The sequence below is a fragment of the Ixodes scapularis genome, unplaced genomic scaffold (genome assembly GCF_016920785.2).
Source record: "Ixodes scapularis isolate PalLabHiFi unplaced genomic scaffold, ASM1692078v2 PGA_scaffold3__209_contigs__length_174095766, whole genome shotgun sequence".
Taxonomy (NCBI): domain Eukaryota; kingdom Metazoa; phylum Arthropoda; class Arachnida; order Ixodida; family Ixodidae; genus Ixodes; species Ixodes scapularis.
In genome coordinates this window covers 32,126,888-32,145,565 of record NW_024609868.1, presented here as the reverse complement: position 1 = coordinate 32,145,565, position 18,678 = coordinate 32,126,888, and the positions used below count along the sequence as shown (strand labels likewise).

Here is an 18,678-nt window from a genome sequence, read left to right as displayed (position 1 = left end):
CTTTAATGCAATAAATTCAATAATCACCTTCTCCCCTCTTCGTTCTCATTATTACTACGGCTGCACTTGTCAATCTTCACTCAATCCCATTATATATACGGTGCAGCCTGTCCCTATGGGGAGGAGTGGTTCCCTAGATATCCTGGAAGACGGGCCCTTTCCGACATTTGCAAGCTGAGATGACGTGCCACGTCACTGCCGCATGTCGGAAATAGCGCGGGCCTTAAATCAGCAACGGTTGTCGTCTACCCAGTTAAGCGAATTCGAAACTAAACAGTACACAGAGAGCTGGTCAGAAATTGAGTCCGCCGAAACCAGTGGCCAGGATGGTCTAATCGGTTAAGGCGTCGCCCCGGTCAGGCGAAGGTTGCGGGTTCAATCCCCGCTCCTGGCCCAATTTTTCGCCAGCTCTCTTTCCCTTTCCCTTTCCCTAACTTTAATGCAATAAATTCAATAATCACCTTCTCCCCTCTTCGTTCTCATTATTACTACGGCTGCACTTGTCAATCTTCACTCAATCCCATTATATATACGGTGCAGCCTGTCCCTATGGGGAGGAGTGGTTCCCTAGATATCCTGGAAGACGGGCCCTTTCCGACATTTGCAAGCTGAGATGACGTGCCACGTCACTGCCGCATGTCGGAAATAGCGCGGGCCTTAAATCAGCAACGGTTGTCGTCTACCCAGTTAAGCGAATTCGAAACTAAACAGTACACAGAGAGCTGGTCAGAAATTGAGTCCGCCGAAACCAGTGGCCAGGATGGTCTAATCGGTTAAGGCGTCGCCCCGGTCAGGCGAAGGTTGCGGGTTCAATCCCCGCTCCTGGCCCAATTTTTCGCCAGCTCTCTTTCCCTTTCCCTTTCCCTAACTTTAATGCAATAAATTCAATAATCACCTTCTCCCCTCTTCGTTCTCATTATTACTACGGCTGCACTTGTCAATCTTCACTCAATCCCATTATATATACGGTGCAGCCTGTCCCTATGGGGAGGAGTGGTTCCCTAGATATCCTGGAAGACGGGCCCTTTCCGACATTTGCAAGCTGAGATGACGTGCCACGTCACTGCCGCATGTCGGAAATAGCGCGGGCCTTAAATCAGCAACGGTTGTCGTCTACCCAGTTAAGCGAATTCGAAACTAAACAGTACACAGAGAGCTGGTCAGAAATTGAGTCCGCCGAAACCAGTGGCCAGGATGGTCTAATCGGTTAAGGCGTCGCCCCGGTCAGGCGAAGGTTGCGGGTTCAATCCCCGCTCCTGGCCCAATTTTTCGCCAGCTCTCTTTCCCTTTCCCTTTCCCTAACTTTAATGCAATAAATTCAATAATCACCTTCTCCCCTCTTCGTTCTCATTATTACTACGGCTGCACTTGTCAATCTTCACTCAATCCCATTATATATACGGTGCAGCCTGTCCCTATGGGGAGGAGTGGTTCCCTAGATATCCTGGAAGACGGGCCCTTTCCGACATTTGCAAGCTGAGATGACGTGCCACGTCACTGCCGCATGTCGGAAATAGCGCGGGCCTTAAATCAGCAACGGTTGTCGTCTACCCAGTTAAGCGAATTCGAAACTAAACAGTACACAGAGAGCTGGTCAGAAATTGAGTCCGCCGAAACCAGTGGCCAGGATGGTCTAATCGGTTAAGGCGTCGCCCCGGTCAGGCGAAGGTTGCGGGTTCAATCCCCGCTCCTGGCCCAATTTTTCGCCAGCTCTCTTTCCCTTTCCCTTTCCCTAACTTTAATGCAATAAATTCAATAATCACCTTCTCCCCTCTTCGTTCTCATTATTACTACGGCTGCACTTGTCAATCTTCACTCAATCCCATTATATATATATATATATATATATATATATATATATATATATATATATATATTCGACATTACATTTTCGTCGTCACAGTTCATATTTCTCATGCGTTCCGTAGTTACGTTGAACAGAAACCGTGTTTGCAGAAGTCACAATGGAAACAAATCTGCACCTCCAAAAAGACAAAGATCTGAAGTTGAGGACGTCATTCAATAGGTAAGAGCACAACCATGCTTAAAAAAAGGCCTGAAGCTTTAATGTTTGTTTTTATTAGCACTAGACTTTAAATTAATACAAAAACGAAGCTATGTGATATATATAGTTCATAATCGTTCTGTTTTAATTGTACTGGAAGGGGTATGTGTAAGAATCAAGCCAACATACTCATGCTCTGAAGTTAAAATAACCTTCCTAGACATATCTTTTTTTTTTTGTTGTGCTGTTCAAACCAAAAACAGGGATTACATGCGGGTAGATGTAAACTTCTTAAACATGACTAGAGAAAATATTTTCTGTTCGTCTATTTAATATTCTAATTAAATAAAAACGAAGTATTAGCCGGATCAATTATCAAGCACATCGCGCTCTGACTCATCCCCGACAGACGCTGTTAACAGATATTTCATTTTTACCGGTTAGGATGCAGGACAACGCTATTAAGATTTATTTCGAAATTCTTGCTTCACTGCATCTTTCAACCCACTAATTCAGCGAAGAAACAAATTACTTCTTTCACAATCCCGCCTTTAAGATAGATTTCTATTGCATTTTCTGAAGTCAATTGCCCAAACATTCTTGCCCGTTGAGGTTGGAAGTATGAAACTTCAAAAGATCTCGTGAGAAATCTATACTTAAGTCACCACGATATTTTGTTTAGTAAATGCTCGAAAACTAGAAAAAAAAACTCAAATATAAGAAACAGGTGTCTTAATTGTGGATACCTATAGTTGTCAAGTTTGCTCGGGTAGTTATTTGCTACATACTGTCATACCAAACGACAACCAATACAAAGAATACGCTTTAATCTCCTAAATAATAAAAAAAGCATACTTTTTGGAACATATCAGATACGTTTTTTAGGAATGCGGAGCGCACGTTCGTCGGCTCCTTTTGCAGGGGTTGTGGTGACGTCAGAAAGAAGCTGAGCTCTGATTGGCTCTGATTGAAGGATAGTGGGTAGACCTGAACGCGAGCTGCTTTGAGGTCTACCCACAATCCTTCAGACAGAGCAAATCGTAGCTCGGCGGTTTGACATCACCAGAACCCCTGCAAAAGTAGCAGACGAACTTTCGCTCCGCATTAAATAAAACGTCGCTTTCACCCATCACCCACCTTTTAGAATCATGAATTTGACGGCCGTGAGAAGCGTGTCGCCATGGGTTTGGATTCAGTCCATCTACGAGCCGTCAAGGATGACATTCGCCAAATGGAGCTGATCACTAAATATGTAAGAAAAATGTAAAAAAAAAGGGACTTATTATACTTTTTTTACCTTACGATGGAGGAGCGCAGTAGACGCAACGAGCCATCTCAGCTGTGAATGCGGAAGATTGGAGTGGCGTGTCGCTCCGATCTTCCGGAGGGTCACGTGAATCTCACACAACTTGGCTTACGCGGAAAGCAAGTCGTCTGCTTGTTGCGCAGGTGATGTAAGGGGGACGCTGAGCTCCGATCGGCTCTGATTGAAGGACAGTGAGTGGACCTCAAAGCAAGCTGCCTCGAGGTATACCCACTATCCTTCATTCAGAACCAATCGGAGCTCGGCGTTCTGACGTCACCAAAATTCTTGCAAAAGAAGCAGACCAACTTGTGTCCCGCATTGGCTCCGATGGCTCGTAGCGTCCGCTACGGCCTATCGTAAATAAACGGAGTGCAGAAAATTGAGCGATGACACTGTAGTAGATGATGAACTTCAAGTCATCGGCAGACTGTAGTTGTGTGCGGGTACGAACCGAGGACAGGAGGAGACCTGAACACACGGAGGCGACAGAACGTCAAGCTCTGGTTGGAATGATTAGTGGGTAGACGTAAAGCTGTCTCTACTGTCTCTACTCGCTCTTCGAACGCGTTCGAACGCCGAACGCCGGGGTTTGGCGCTCAAGAGCGTTTCGTAGAGTGGGTATCAAGAAAACGGCAGCTACCTTTGCTTCTACCTACTGATTTTTCCAACAAAAGCAGGGTGTTTAGAATTTCCTGCGCACTCTCACCTTCTCCTCTCGCTCCGTTTCTCCCAGTGCAACGAGACGTTTTTATTGCAAAAAAAAAAAAAAAAAAGAAAGCTAATTGCTTTAATTCTGTTTATAAGAGCCAGGAAAATGTCGAGGTCCTTGTTCGTTAGAGTTCGCACTAGTGTGACGTTCAATTTATGATAATATAAAATTCGTCTGACAGTTTTAATTAGGTCGTACCTTATCCAGAGTTTACCTAAATACACTATAAATAATCATTACATTTTGTTGAAAGTTAAAGAAGGTAAGCATTTATATATTTTATTATTTTTGGCAAGAAAACCGCATTACAGAACTCAAGGTATCGTTCAGTGTTTCTTCGCGGAAAAAGAATAACACCTACCTAGGACAAAAGAAAAGTACTGGATACATCGTACCGACGATTCGTGGTCTTTGTCAATCGAGCAGTTTTTCCGCCTGTTTTTACCTCCTTTCGTCATTATTTCACATCAAGGTCTTACAAGAGCAAAACTACAAACAAGAGGAAAGCCAGACTGTGCCGGTGTCAAACTCGAAAAAAGACAAAATCAATTCCGTCCAAAACAAGACCCTTCTTATGAAAGTACTGCTCAAGCAGCATTTTTTAAACAGCAGCTACACTTTGGACCGATGTAAGAAGAAACATCCAAACTATCGTGGCCGCAGTAAGTCACCGCCGGAGTTCTACCTACGAATTTTCGAACGAATGCTATTCAAACCTGCTAACCAAACCTTTGGGACAGGTGGGTTCTAGACTTCGTTTCCATTTGCGATTATAAGCAGCAAATCAAGCATAAAATACAACGTCATGGTGCTTGTTCTTTGTTTATAGGGTTGATATCACCGGCTATCCAATCACCCCCCCAAAAAAAATAGAGAACAGGATCGCGGCGCATATACTGTACGTGATTGGTATAGCAGGTGACATAGCAAAGGCAGAAAAACGACGAGGACCATGACGATGCAGTTTTGGCGCTGCTCGGTTGACTACCGTCGATTCGCATAGCGTCAGCTCCGGTTTGAGCTAGAGCGGATGCGTCTCACAAGGATTCTCCGACAACATGAAATAACTTATGGTCTTTCTAGGCAAACGACACCACCACGACGAGCATATGCTGGACGTTAAGTCTACGCGGGCGGCATCCCGAGGTACAGCGAAAAGTTAACGAGGAGCTGCACGAAATATTCTGAGGGACCAAAGACCACGAAATCACAACGTGCCATCTTCGACGAATGGAATGCCTGGACTGTTGCTCGAAGGTATTACACCCCTGCCGCTTTTTTCCTTTTCTTTTTGGGGGGGGGGGGGGGGGGGGGGGGCATTTGTGTTATGGTTTTATACTTCAGCGCCACATTGAAAGTGACGCTTTCGGAAAATCTCGTTTACAAGCATCTAAGTTTTATAGGAATCTCTTCGATTGTACCCTTCCTTCCCTTCGGTCGCCAGAGTGCTGGATCAAGAGCTAGTCTTGGGTAAGTAGTGTATCGGTATATGCAAATATCTGTAAAACTTGCATAATCTATAGGCCAAGGCTAACTGTACTTACATAATATCAGGGTCAGAAGAAAGAAAATTCCGCCGAAATTGCTGTTGTCGCTACGATGATTCCCGGAGAGGTTCTTTAGCATTTAGCACGAAGGTTCCAACTCAGCGAAGGATGGGAATGTTTGTGCCACGGCCGCTCAATACCCTTCTCTCCCGCTCCCACATCGCGTCCTTGGAAGCGTGCGAGAAGACTCTTTTCCTCTTACGTAAGAGGAAAAATGGACGTAACTAGGCTACGAACGGAGCGAAACATCACGGCGGGGACCGCGCAACGCTCAGTCCAGTACAAACCACGACCTTTCATAGGAAAGGTAGCTGCATGCACAGGGCTTGAACACTTAAAGAATGCCGGGTGCTCTTACAAAAATTGTTGCAGCAAAAAAAAAAAAAAAAAAAAAGATACGCACCCAAAGAAAAACAACAGGGTGTATTTTAGATAAATCACGATCAAGGGCTACCGCATTCAATTTTAGGTTTCATTTTCTGCTCAGTTTTAATGCCTATGCGATACTCGCACCTGGCTACATACTCCCCTTCTGTTTTTTTTTTGTTTTTTTTTCTAGATGGCCACCGGATGCCTAAAAGTGTCGGATGCCTAAAAGTGTCCTCCCCTTTTCTCGAAGCACTTACGTTGCTTCAGTCATATTTGAGTAATCGTAAGCAGTTTGTCTATTTAAATGGCTTTTCATCTAATACAAAGTCTGTTTTCTCCGGTGTATCTCAGGGGAGTATCGTGGGACCTTTGCTATTTAACATTTATATTAATGATATTGTTAACATAGATTCTCTTGCTAAATTTGTTATATATGCAGACGATACAACCCTTTTATTTTCGGCTAACACTAGTGATGAACTTATCAACTGCGCAAATGATACTTTAACAGGGTTGCAAAATTGGACATCCGACAACGGGCTTAAAATTAATAGTAGTAAAACCAAAGCAATTTTCTTTCGAACCAAAAATAAAAGCGTTCTTATAACGAAAAGTCTCGTAATAAATTTGAATGTTATAGAGATAGTGGAAAATTTCAAAAGTCTTGGCGTTATTTTTAACCAGTATTTGTCTTGGGACGACCATGTAAGCTATATACTTCCTCGATTGTCCAGGGTCATCGGATTAGTCTCACGAAACCGTTTTATTTTACCAAACAACGTTAAACTACTTATTTATCAAACTCTATTTGCATCCCACTTAAACTACTGCCACCTGGTATGGGGTACAACCACCAGTTCAAATCTTCAAAAAATACATCTATTACAAAAAAAATTGTTCGCCTCATTGCTAATGTTTCTTATATTTCAAGCTCCAAGGGCTTGTTTGAAAAATATAATTTGTTGCGTGTTTTCGATATGAATACATATAAACTTATGGTCCGTTTTAGGGTAGAAAAAAAAAAAGAAACGTGGATATTTTGGCCAAACTTTCTCAACTAAGGGAACATGTCGCCTCCTATCCAACTCGTTCGGCGGCACGTTGGGCTGTGCCTCTTTGCCATAACAACTATTCCATGCAGTATCTAAAGTATATGCTACCTACTTTACTAAATTTCCTCTTAAACAAAAACGTTGATATAATGTCTGTCACAATGCAAGATTTATTTTCTTATTTGAATTGAATATATTACTTTTCTGCGATAGGTTATAATCTATTTTTGTATACAATGTTGATATTTTTGCTGTTGCTTTTTATTTCTAATCTATCATGTGGAACTGTAAGAGAGCAGGGGGCTTCGTCAAGCTGTTAAAGAGCTTTTCCCCTCTGTTTCCTCCATTCCTGTATCGAATGGGAAATAAACTTCCTGTATCGAATGGGAAATAAACTTCGTTATTATTATTATAATACTGTAGACATCTTCAGCCTACATAGAAACCCAACGTTTATAATAATAATAATGTTTATTTTCCACCATAAGATGGTGGCGATCAGGGAAAAAAGCTGTCAGGTACAGCTTGACGGGTCCCTGACCGCCTACAGAAAGCAGCAACAGAGCCGGAAAAAACGATATTCAAGAGGAGAAAAGAAAAAAAAAAAATTGTACAATGATTGTCGCTATCACACATTTTAAAACAAATTTTAGATTTCTTTTCCCCTTTTTTACATTGAGGCAGGACAGACAGCAGAGATAAAAATTATGCAAAAACTAGTTACAAAGATCACAAAGAAAGAAAGGCAACTACCTTCAGCTGCTAGAGAAAAAAGATGATTTTACTTCTCTTAGGGATAACTTATCCCAATCTATACTTTTAGTCTTATACGAATTGAGTAAATTGGGGAGAGTGTATTTAAGCATTTGTTTGCCATAGTTTGTTCTTGGTGTAGCCACCTCCCAACATTCAGCACCTCGGGTAGGGTAATTATGAACATTTTTTGATAAATTTCCAAGATCTGTTAAAAAAGTTGAGTCTTTAAGTTGCTCTACTTTAAGGCTAGTGCTAAGCCTGTAATCATATAATGCATGCGCGTTTAATACGCGAAATTTTTGAAATAAGCCAGCTGTGTGAAAATCATACGAGACGGCAGCTATAGCCCTCAGTGCTTTTTTTTGCAATACATGTAACTTTTCTAGGTTTGTTAAAGTTGTTGTTCCCCAAACTAAATGGCAATAATTTAAGTGAGAATAAAATAGAGAATTATATATTAATAATTTAACGCTTGTTGGTAAAATATAACGATGTCGATTTAACATGCCCACAGTTTGGGATAGCTTTGGAATAAGAGAGTTTATATGACTTTCCCACGACATATTTTCAGAAAACGTGACACCTAAGAGTTTAAAACAATTCACAATCTCGATTTTGGTTGAATTCAAAACTATCTCCTTGGTAATGGTAACGAGTTTATTTTTAGGACGAAAAAGCACGGCTTTGGTTTTATTTACATTTATTTGTAATGCGTTGTATTCACTCCACGTTTGTAACCTAGACAGGGCCAGATTTGCCATATCGAATAATAGGTCAGGATCATCTGCAGAAAACAGTATGCTCGTGTCATCAGCATAGTTTACAAATTTTGCGCTTACATTAATATTGACTATATCATTCACGTACATGTTAAAGAGGAAGGGGCCCAATATACTACCCTGTGGTACACCAGAAGGAATAGGTTTTATAGTGGAAGAATTCCCATTGATATAAACATATTGTGCTCGATGCTTCAGATAAGATCTTATCAGCTGTAAAGCGTGCCCTCGAATTCCATAATTATCTAATTTAGATAGTAAAATTTTATGATTGAGGCAGTCAAACGCCTTGGTGAAATCTATAAAGACTCCAAGAACCATATTTTTGTTTTCAAAGCTTTGTAAAATAAATTCTTTTAAAACAAGTAAGGCAGATTCTGTCGACTTGTGTTTTATAAATCCATACTGTGATGGAGTTATCAAGTTATACTTATTTGAAAATTTAGTCAAACGTGTATGAATAACCTTTTCGAGCGCCTTGGAAAACACTGGTAATATTGAAATTGGCCTGTAGTTTCCCATTTCATTTACATTTCCTTTTTTATGCAATACTGAAACTTTGGCAATTTGCATTCGCTTAGGAAAAATTCCAGTAGATAAAGAGGTATTAAATATATGAGTTATTACAGGTGCTAACAGATGAATAACATGTTTTACCGGTCTTATCTGGATGCCATCGACGTCACAACTAGAACTATTTTTAAGCTGAAGAAACACGCTTATAATTTCTGGTTCGACGACGGGATCTAAAAATATCGAATCACTGTTCCGTTTATCATTTAAAACCAAAGGAGTTTCGGTTTCAGTAGTACCCAGAATATTTACAAAATGTTCGTTAAAAGCATTTGCCAGTGAACATCCAGTAAGTTCAGTACCATTGCACAGAATCTTTTCAATTGAACTGAAGGGGCGATTACGATAAAGAAGATAATTTAGTTGCTTCCACATGATGTCAGTGCGTCCTTGTGTGGCCTTGAACAAATCAAAATGATAACGCGTTCTGGCGCGCTTTAGTTCTTTTGTCAGGTTGTTGCGATAGTTTTTAAATACTTTAAGGTCCTTCTGGTCCTTGGATTTTATAAATCTACCATATAAAGCGTTTTTTATCTTAATTTTACAGAGTAAATCCCTCGTTATCCAAGGCTTCTTTATGCGCTTGTTTGTTTTAATAGAAGTGAAAGGAAAATATGTCTTATAAAGTCCAAGAAATAACTCTATAAAAGTGTTATAAGCCCCGTCAGCACTATCCTCACACAGTACCCGGCTCCAATTTGTATTTGAAACAGCGGTCTGAAAAGCGTTGAGTCGATCTAAAGTTATTTTTTGTACTAATGTCCGCTCTGTCCTACAATTGTTTTTCGGGAAACTTTTGAGAGAAATGAATATTGGGAGGTGGTCACTCAGATCGCAAACAATGACGCCAGCTTTTATATAATCGACTGAGCTGTTTGAAATAAACAAATCAATTAATGTTTCAGATTGGAGAGTAACACGTGTAGGTCTATTAATAACATTTGCACAACCATATGTCCTGATTAGCGAATCTAAACTTTTTTTAGCTACGGTTTCCGCGCTCATATCAATATTAAAGTCCCCACCACAAATTACATTACATTTTTCTTCATTAACAAAAACCAAAAAAGACTCGAAAAATTTTAAAAACGATTCAATGTTGCCGTTTGGTGGTCGGTACACCACAGCAAAGATATTCTGGTTATTGCGTATACACATCATTTCGTAATCTTGAGTGATGCAACTATAATCACCTATTACTTCACCAGAAACACTTTTTGTCAAAATGGCTAAGCCACCACCACGTTTCTCTTTACGATTTATGTAAAAAGAGTGGTATGTAGGGAGTTGTAGTACGTCAGTCTCTTCAGTGTACCAGGTTTCTGTAAGCATGATGACATCGAAAGAAAAACCAAATTGATCGAAAAGTAGCTCAAGATCTACAGCTTTGCTTTTCGCAGACCGAACATTTAAATGGAAACAGGTCATGTGTGAAATATAATCCGCACCAAGATAGGTTATCAAGTCTTGCGGAAGAACGAACGCGTCAATTGCCATAAAAAAACAAAAAGAACAGAGGATATTATCATCGACCGCCCTAAGATAGAAATTCGCGTATAAGATCCTGCAAAAATGTCCGTCTTTATCATCGTTAAAGTGACTTTTGAAGATAACGCCGTCGCAATAGCCGTACCCAGATTGTTTTTCTGCCACGCGGCAAGTAAACTTTTGGGTTTCATTTTGCAAGAACTAATAAAACAAAGATATTTAGCGCTGGTAGTTCCTATTTAATTTTTTCAAGATCGCCTTCATGCTCAATCCGAATGGTCGGTGCGCCTTCTTGTTTTCTCACGTATGAACAACCTTCCTTGTGCCAAATAAACTTGTAGCTGAGGTGCTTCGCCTTTGTTCTAACATCGTAGAACAACTTTCGGTTCGACGCCGTCATGTTTTCTTGCAGGTACACGTTGCCATCATCGGCTTCCGACCTTAACTTTTGCTTGTTTTGAAGCCATGCATTTCGCTCATTTCTGTTCACAAAGCGCACAATCACCATAGGCGTCTTCTTTGTCCTAGTTGGAACGCGGTGGATTGCCTCTACGCTATCTTTCGTTAGGGGCGGAACTTCTATCTGATCCGCGATTTTGTTAAGCTTTTCGAGCAAATTTTCATTGGTAGTTTCTACAAGACCGTGCACTTCAAGATTATTCCTTCGCCCGTATTGTTCCAATTTGTTTAGTTCTTTTTTTAGTTGGGTAGTTTCGTCAGTTTTCCGTTCTTGTTCTAGTTGATTCACCTTTTTCCTCAGTTCTTTTATTTCGCTGTCATGCTCTTTCATTTTTCTTAAGACTTCATCGTAGTTGTCGGACATTGCTTGCACCGATTTCTCAATGTCCATCACAGTTTGTTTCATGCCCACCAGCTCATCCACTTGTTGCTTTAGTGGCGCGAGTATTGTTAACATACCCATTATACGGGTCAGTTGCTGTTGAACATCTGGCGATTCATTTTTTGACTGTTCATCTTCCAGAGCGCTGCGAGTTCTTGCTCTAGCACTCAGACACGTTTGGCATTTCCAAGTCTCTTTGAACCCTGGCTTTTTTCCCCGGAGGGACTTTTCGGTTACGCCTGCACAGGTACCAATATGGTAGCGAAAGCGACATTCGCTACACTCCAAAACACCGTCATCATCGTCGATTTGCCCCTTACAATGGAAGCAGAAATCATCATCGTCTTTGTGTTTAGCCATCTCAGTAACACTTTTCGGAAAGCAGTCAGCGACAGGGATTTCAAGACACAAGTTGAAAAAAAGGGGTACTTTTCCTACCTGCAGAATCAGATGATTATCGTCTCGCCCGAGAGCCCTGTCGCTGACTGCTATCCGTCAATCCTGCGCAGCTCCTTTTGTAGCTTCTAGTGGCTTGGTGTCGCTTCAGCCGCTGCTGTCGCTTGCCCCGAAGCCCGTTGCTTGCGCCCGTTGACTTGCCCTTATCTTCGATGAAACGCGGTGTTGGCTGGGGCGTGTCGTTTCCGCGCAGTTTTCGTCTGGCGGGTAGCAGGGCCTGCAGAATCAGATGATTATCGTCTCGCCCGAGAGCCCTGTCGCTGACTGCTATCCGTCAATCCTGCGCAGCTCCTTTTGTAGCTTCTAGTGGCTTGGTGTCGCTTCAGCCGCTGCTGTCGCTTGCCCCGAAGCCCGTTGCTTGCGCCCGTTGACTTGCCCTTATCTTCGATGAAACGCGGTGTTGGCTGGGGCGTGTCGTTTCCGCGCAGTTTTCGTCTGGCGGGTAGCAGGGCCTGCAGAATCAGATGATTATCGTCTCGCCCGAGAGCCCTGTCGCTGACTGCTTCGAGGATCCCGAGAAGTTTATTCCAGAACGATTCATGGCAGAAGAGAATAAAACTCTGCGACCATTCAGCTACATACCGTCCTCGGGAGGCGCCATGAGTCGCTTAGGCATGCGATTTTTTCGTCTTCTTTGTTTTATTACAGTGCAGCTCTTAGGCGCCCGTTTCCGGCTTGAGCGGCGTCGCCGTCGCCGTCGCCGTCGGCGTGACCGCGCGGTGCATTATGGTTGAATTTTCTCGAAGGAACCCGAGGTCCTCCCGAAGAACCTCGGGTTCCTTCGGGAGGACCTCGAAGGACCTCGGGTTCCTTCGGGAGAACCTCGGAGGACCTCCAGTTCCTTCGGGAGGACCTCGGGAGGACCTCGGGCTCCTTCGGGAAGACCTCAGGTTCCTTCGGGAGGACCTCGGGAGGACCTCATGAACCTTCGGTGACCCCAGGTAGGTCACGTGACCCCCCGAACTCACGTGACCCCTCGAGGTCACGTGAGCCCCGAGGTCACGTGACCCCTCCCCAGGTCATGTGACGCCTCCCCCAGGTCACGTGACCCCCAAGGTCACCCCAAGGTCACGTGACCCTTTAGGTCACGTGACCCCCAAAGGTCACGTGACCCCTCGAGGTCATGTGGCCCCTCCCAAGGTCACCTGAAGTTCACGTGACCCCCACATGACCCCCCAAGGTCACGTGACCTCCCCCCCTCCGAAGTCACGCGACACCCTCCCCCGAGGTCACGTGAGCCCCTCCCGCCGAGGTCAGGTGACCTCCCGGCGTATATTAAAGAATGAGGGGAGGAGAAGGAGGAGGAGGAGGGGTCTAGCTCCCCTCAGTACCCTTCCCTCCTCCTCCTCAAGAGCTGCGCTCCAATTCGGCATTACAGGGAGCTGTAAACGGCTTTCACTTTTATTTTTATTATTACTAAAAACTATTATTTTTAAGCATATAGGTTTCAATCATCAGAACACTCGGTTGTCTCGTCGCTGGAACCGTTTCACTGGTCTTTTTCGAACTTGCTGCAGTCCTGAGTCACGTTGCATGTCTAGTTCCATCGTTTGGTCAATGATGCATTCCGAACTATAGGACCCAGAAATAATACAAAAAAATTGTGAACTAGGTTAATTACATAAATAATGTACGTATGTTTAACTGAAATCATATTCAGTCAAGATAGAAAAATATTATTTCTTTTAAATATTGTTTTCAGGATTCCCAATTTCTATTAACGAGCTTACTACCAACTATATTCTCAATTAAATACAAGAACCCTAATACCGTACACGGAGTTTTACCTTAATAAAATAGTGTCTGTACACATTGCCTTAATTTTTTTAATGCCATGTCTTTGCGAAGTTTACAAAAAAGTAAAGAAAAATCTTGGTATCCTAGATTTGAGAAAGTAGGCAGCGCGCGCGTGGCCTAACGGTTATTGCGCCTGCCTCCCACGCGAAAAGTCAGGGTTCGATTCCTGGGGGCCACGTATCCTCTGTCATTCCTGCAATATCGTGTTCTGGAAAGTTCGAGAATCCTGTTGCTTGTTCGACGTCCGAATGTTCTACGCGTCGAACCTTCTACGCCGATTATTCCAGAAGCCCACGGGTGTACATAAGGGGCTTCGCATGGCGAGCCGCAGTCAATTTCGCCGCATCGTTCAACTCTGCTCTTTCGCCGACTTCGACGCCCGCGACGCTCTGCTCGCGGGCATCGAAGTCGGCGATGCCCGCGAGCAGACTTCGATGCTCACTTCTGTTTCTTTTTTTATTTTTGGGCACAAGTTCGCCCTCATTAAACGTTTAAGTTACCCCAGTTATCCTTTGTTTCCTTGTTTGTTCCTTCGTGACATTTTGAAGGAGGTGCGGGTACCGCATGTCCATGCAGGGTTCTCCTTCAAGCCCGATTCCCGGCTCGTTGAGAAGACCACTCAGCGCGGAACCTGAAACTCGGAGCAGCCTCCGCACCAAGGGAGAGGATCCTGAGTACCGTTTGCTGCTGGACAAGCCCAAGCCGAAGAAGACGACGATGGCCAACCAGTCGCAGAACCCCGCCGCTCCTGCCGTCGTCTACCTACCCGTCGCTCCTCGGACACCGGCTCCCTTCCACGGCGAAAACCACGAAGACATCGACGACTGGGTCCAACAGTACGAACGAGTGGCCCGTCATAACGGGTGGACACCAGAACAGTGTCTACAGAATGCGTACTTCGCCTTGGAAGCAACCGCACGGAACTGGTTCGAGAACTACAAAGCATCGATCACCTCCTGGGACCAACTCAAAGCTGAGTTGCGAAGAACATTCACGAACCAACAACGAAGAGAACGCGCGGAAGTGCTTCTTCAAGCGAGGATCCAAGGCCCTAATGAGAGCGTCGTTAGCTTCGTGGAAGATGTCCTGCGACTCAGCATCCGCGCCGATCCTCAAACACCCGAAGCAAAGAAGCTCAGAGTCTTGATGCGCGGCGTGAAGGAGAATATTTTCGGTGGCCTTGTGCGAGCCCCGCCTATCACAGTCTAAGGGTTCATCACGGAGGCAACAAACATTGAACGTGCCCTTGAAGCACGGGCCTCCCATTACCAGCAACTTCCCGGCGTCGCGGCCCTCTTGACTTCCAGCTGCAACACCCCGGATCTCCACGAGATTATCCGGGACGTCGTGCGGGAGGAAATCAGGAAGCTGCTACCTGCTGCCCCAAGCCCGGCTACGCCCTCAGCCGCCGAGATTGTCCGGGAAGAACTTCAGCAGGGACGAGCTCTTGCAACGGGTGCAGTCATGCCAGTCAAATCTACTCGCTCGCCGCTTGCGCGGCCTTCGCAGTTATTCTATGCAAGGGTGATAATCTGTCGTATTAAACACAAGTACAGCTCCAGAAAAATTAGTACAAAATTACTCCGGCTAGGCTCTGTCACCTCCGGCACACGTAACCTTCATTTGCATCAGGAGTGACGGACGGCACCGGGCGAATGGAGAACACTAAAGGCCCGTTCACACTCTTGCGACCGACTTTGACCGAGAGAGACCAGACCGGTTTTTAAGCCTTTTGCGACTTCTTAGGACCGGATGCTATGCAGCGGAGCTGGTCCTAAGAAGTCGCAAGAAGCTTAAAAACCGGTCTGGTCTCTCTCGGTCTAACTCGGTCGCAAGAGTGTGACCGGGCCTTTATTTTGATGTTCCTGAGAACGCGACGGGTACAGGCGGCAACGTCGACAACATGCACCAGCACGGACGCCGCCCAGCCGCCGAGCACCCGGCCACACACACGTCAAACGACCTACATTTCAAAATGCAGTCAGCGGCATCCAAAGAACACGTGTTGTTTACGTCAAAATAACTAAGTCGTAAAAATAAAAGCTGTTATTTTGACGTCCGCGACGCCATTGGCCACGCCCCCTCAGTTTCAAATCGGTGCCGAAAATACGCAGCCACACAATCACAGACACCAGCCGACGGCCATGATCCCCGCTGATGGTGTTTACCGGATCGGCTGGAAATCAGATCGATCAGATCGCGGAATGCAAGTCTTGAAAAGTTCTACAGCCTAACGATATTTCATAGCCATAAATCGGTATATCTACGACCAATGTATAACTTTTTTTTCACCCTGCAGCTAAATTATAACGCGTCTTATTTTTGTGGGATACGAAGCAACGGCTTGTTTTACTCCGCGCGCACGTGAGAGCTGTCAACGCTGCTGCTCCAAGGTCATGGAATATGTTCCCGCCGTTCTCCTTCCGCGCGACGAACGAAAAAAACCAGGGGCCCGAATCTGGACACTTGGCGGAAAAGTCGGCGAGAAATTCAGCGGCTCTGATTGGCCGGCGCCAAGGTCAAGTGTGGCGTTGGCCAATCGCGGCCGCCAGATTTCTCGCCGTTGTTTTCGCCAAGCGTCCAGCTTAGGGCCCCAGGACGGCTCCGTCCCCTCCGTCGTAGTGAGCTGACGTCACGTACTGGGAGAGGAGGATATGGAGAGGCCTTGAAGTAGTCTAGGTGGTGCTGTTACGGCGCGACTTGACACCCAACGTTACTCTCAGAATGGTTTGACACCGTCGTGCCACATGACACTTTGATATCACATTTCATCCTGACGTCAAGTTACCCAGCGTGGCTTGACGCACGTCACGTGGTGAGGTGCTCCCGTGTCTCGTAGTGGAATCAAACTACGTGACCATAAGACCGATACTGGCGTCCCGCTAGATTTAGCAGCACGTTAGCCCGCTAAATTTAGCTGACGTCGGCTCGCTATACGGCGACAGCGAATCCAAGGAAATATCAACGTCGCTTCAGTTAAAAGACATTATTAATTTAAATAATAAACAATCTTTATAATGGCAAACGTCTTACCACCGATCTTTTTTTTTTTTTTGCCAAATAGTATTTTCTATGTTTCGAGTTTACGTTAAGTGCAAGATATTGACAAACCCTGAACCAGATAATCCGTTACAAGTAACGAAATTACTTGTAATCCCTTACATTTATCAGTAATTTAGTAACGGAATAATTACATATTTTCTAGAGTAATTTTAAAGTAATTCTTTTACAATTTTGACGTAACGGATTCCTTGTAATCCGTTACAATTTTTTTTTTGTCAGAACAATCCCCCCTCCCAATCTAAATAAAGGTTTTTTTTTTTTTTTTTTTTTTTTTGTAAAGTCGAGCGCAGTGACACTGTCACGCGAATCGACCAGCGCAAAGGTAGGCTTGGCACTCTTCAGTTCCGCAAAGCCTTTTTTTGCAACACCAAGCCCCTGAATCTATCTTTTTTTTTTTAGACCCTAACATCAATGTCAAAAAATCCAAATAAACAAATCTACAAAAAAAAAAAAAAAACATAAAGTGGGGGCAAGGTATTTCCGCTTTTTTTTAGTCCCTTTGTTTTTTCTTTGCGATCGAAAACGGGGAAAGGAGGACACCAAGTGATTGTGCGTCTCATCGAGAAGCTCGAGTCGGTAAGTGCATTGAAAAGAATTAACAATGTCCTTTTCGGTTATAGTGACTACGACCACTTTCATAATGTCACAACACGAGACAACGCTCCGTTTACCCTACCCTTTTTGTGAGTCAACTTTTGGCGAGCACTTAGAAAATGGTAATGGTCTTCCTTTCTTCTTCTTCCTGTTTTGCCCCAGCATGACGCATCTTATCTCAAGCCGGTATTTTTACAAATAAAACATAATGGTGGCTGACGTAGACTTTATATTCTGGGCTTGAGGAGAAAGTGAAATTCATGAGTGGGGCCATAGCGCGGCTTACTTAGTACTCTACCCTTCGCTGCCCGTGGAATCAGCGGACGTCTATCTGGAGAACACCGGAGTAAACTGCAGTCGGTCCGTGCTCCGTGCGTTTTTGAACGGCACCAAGAAAGGTACACACGGCAAACGGGCGTTTACATTTCCTTGATTTAACTGACGTTCTAATAATTGTTGTTATGAGTGTCCTTCTTGTTCTTTTATTACTTATATTTATATACTGGAAACTTTTTTTATTCACCAACGCCTCAAGAGAGGCTCGAACTGTTCAGAACCAAAGGAAGAAGAATATCAAGCCAAACCTTATTTATTATTTAATTATCGCCTTACTGTTACAACTATGTTTTGCCACAGCTTCGCGATTTAGACAATGGAGAATTTTAGTAAATCGGTCCGATGACTCCGATAACAATACCTGATACTTCGCCGCAGTCTTTGCATATGCATCATATCGTTATCGGGTACCGTTATCGCGGGTATCGGAGGTATCGGAAGGATCTACTAAATCTCTCGAATAGCAGGCCACGGCCGCAACGACGAAGCTTTGCTCTACATTCGAGGTAAATAGTGCTTCCCTTGCTTCGCTGAAAAAGCTCAATGCAGAGCATGAAGCATTCGTGAGGAACAATATGGCCCTCCCATCCAGTGCCTTAGTTCAAAGGGTGTTCAGCGTAGCAGTCGACATATTGAGTAAGAAATAACGCAAAATGTCTGAGAAGACTTTCGAGAGTCAGCTGTTGCTCAAAATACTCAATCAAGGTCATTAAATGGAACAGGTGGCAACAATAAGAACTTGAATAACTCTCTTCCATTTGTTTCTTACTTGAGGACAATAATGTTAAAAGTAACGCCACAAAAGTAACGGATTACTTTTTGGGGTAACGGTCAGTTACTTTCATGGAAGGGTAAGTGTAATTGTAATAAATTACAATTTTGCCTCGAGTAATTGTAAATGTAATTCCTTACTATTTTTCAGTAATGTGTACAAGTCTGCCCTGAACGATCAGAAAAGCAATTCTGCAGAATCTAAGACCGTTTTTTCCGGGTTGGTGCTTTTATAT

The 18,678-nt window shown here is 43.9% G+C and overlaps 1 protein-coding gene across 1 annotated transcript; it reads right to left on the bottom strand.

The window, feature by feature from the left end:
- Positions 1-10,819: 10,819 nt before the first annotated feature.
- On the bottom strand, positions 10,820-11,785 carry LOC120849543. The gene has a single exon (XM_040221782.1). The coding sequence runs from the start codon at positions 11,783-11,785 to the stop codon at positions 10,820-10,822; it is 966 nt and encodes a 321-aa protein (XP_040077716.1).
- Between the last annotated feature and the right edge of the window lie 6,893 nt (positions 11,786-18,678).

Bases quoted from the DNA above. Each gene is read 5' to 3' on its own strand.
- LOC120849543 (XM_040221782.1), bottom strand. From the start codon at position 11,785: ATGGCTAAACACAAAGACGATGATGATTTCTGCTTCCATTGTAAGGGG.